Genomic DNA, 691 nt, shown 5'->3' on the forward strand with positions numbered 1-691 from the left:
CCCGCCATGTACCGCACCATGAGCGCGCTCTCGCCGCCGCCGCTGCCGCGCGCCGCCGGCGGCGCAGGCGGCGGCGCCGGCGCGCCGCCGCCGCCGAGCCCGGGCGGGGCGCTCGACCTGGAGAGCGGCCTCGACATCTCCGCGCTAATCCACCAGCTCTCCCTCAAGAAAGATGAGGGCATGGTCGATGATAAGCTGATCAGAGATCTCCAGATCATCCAGAACCTCATCGGCGCCCTCAAGGCGCCCGCCTGCACGCCGCCGCCGAGCGGCGGCGGCCCGGGCATCCCCGCCGGCGGCCTCGGCAGCGCCGCCGGCGGCGGGCAGGGCCTGCCTGGGCTGCGCGGGCCGGGCGGCGTGAGGCGATCGTTCAGCTACAGCCCCGGCGGCTCGTGCCAGCTGCAGCCGTCTTACTCGCTGCCGCACTGAGGGGGCGACAGCCGAGGCGCAGTGGGCGCGATGCGTCGCAGAGAGGGGCAGCGGGGCCCTGCCTGAGGGGGAGCAGCAACTGCGCTCCAGCCTCCAGGGCCCCGGCGCGGGCCCGCAGGCGCGCCGCGCACGCACGCAGGCACGCACGCGCACGCTCTCTCGCGCAGCCCCCCGGCACTCTTGCCCTCCCCTCGTGGTTTGCGGCGGGCGGGCAGAAGCATCTCCAAACACAGCCTTGAAGCGAGGTCGTACCGGCTGCCAG

General features: G+C 75.1%; 1 protein-coding gene across 1 annotated transcript; it reads left to right on the forward strand.

Annotated features, from left to right (window-relative positions):
• Nucleotides 1-18: 18 nt before the first annotated feature.
• On the forward strand, nucleotides 19-429 carry MNEG_7347 (hypothetical protein; the record flags this gene model as incomplete). Its single annotated transcript, XM_014044178.1, has 1 exon — nucleotides 19-429. One exon carries the CDS (start codon nucleotides 19-21, stop codon nucleotides 427-429), a length of 411 nt encoding a protein of 136 aa, XP_013899632.1.
• Between the last annotated feature and the right edge of the window lie 262 nt (nucleotides 430-691).

Source organism: Monoraphidium neglectum (genome assembly GCF_000611645.1).
Source record: "Monoraphidium neglectum strain SAG 48.87 unplaced genomic scaffold scaffold01291, whole genome shotgun sequence".
NCBI lineage: Eukaryota > Viridiplantae > Chlorophyta > Chlorophyceae > Sphaeropleales > Selenastraceae > Monoraphidium > Monoraphidium neglectum.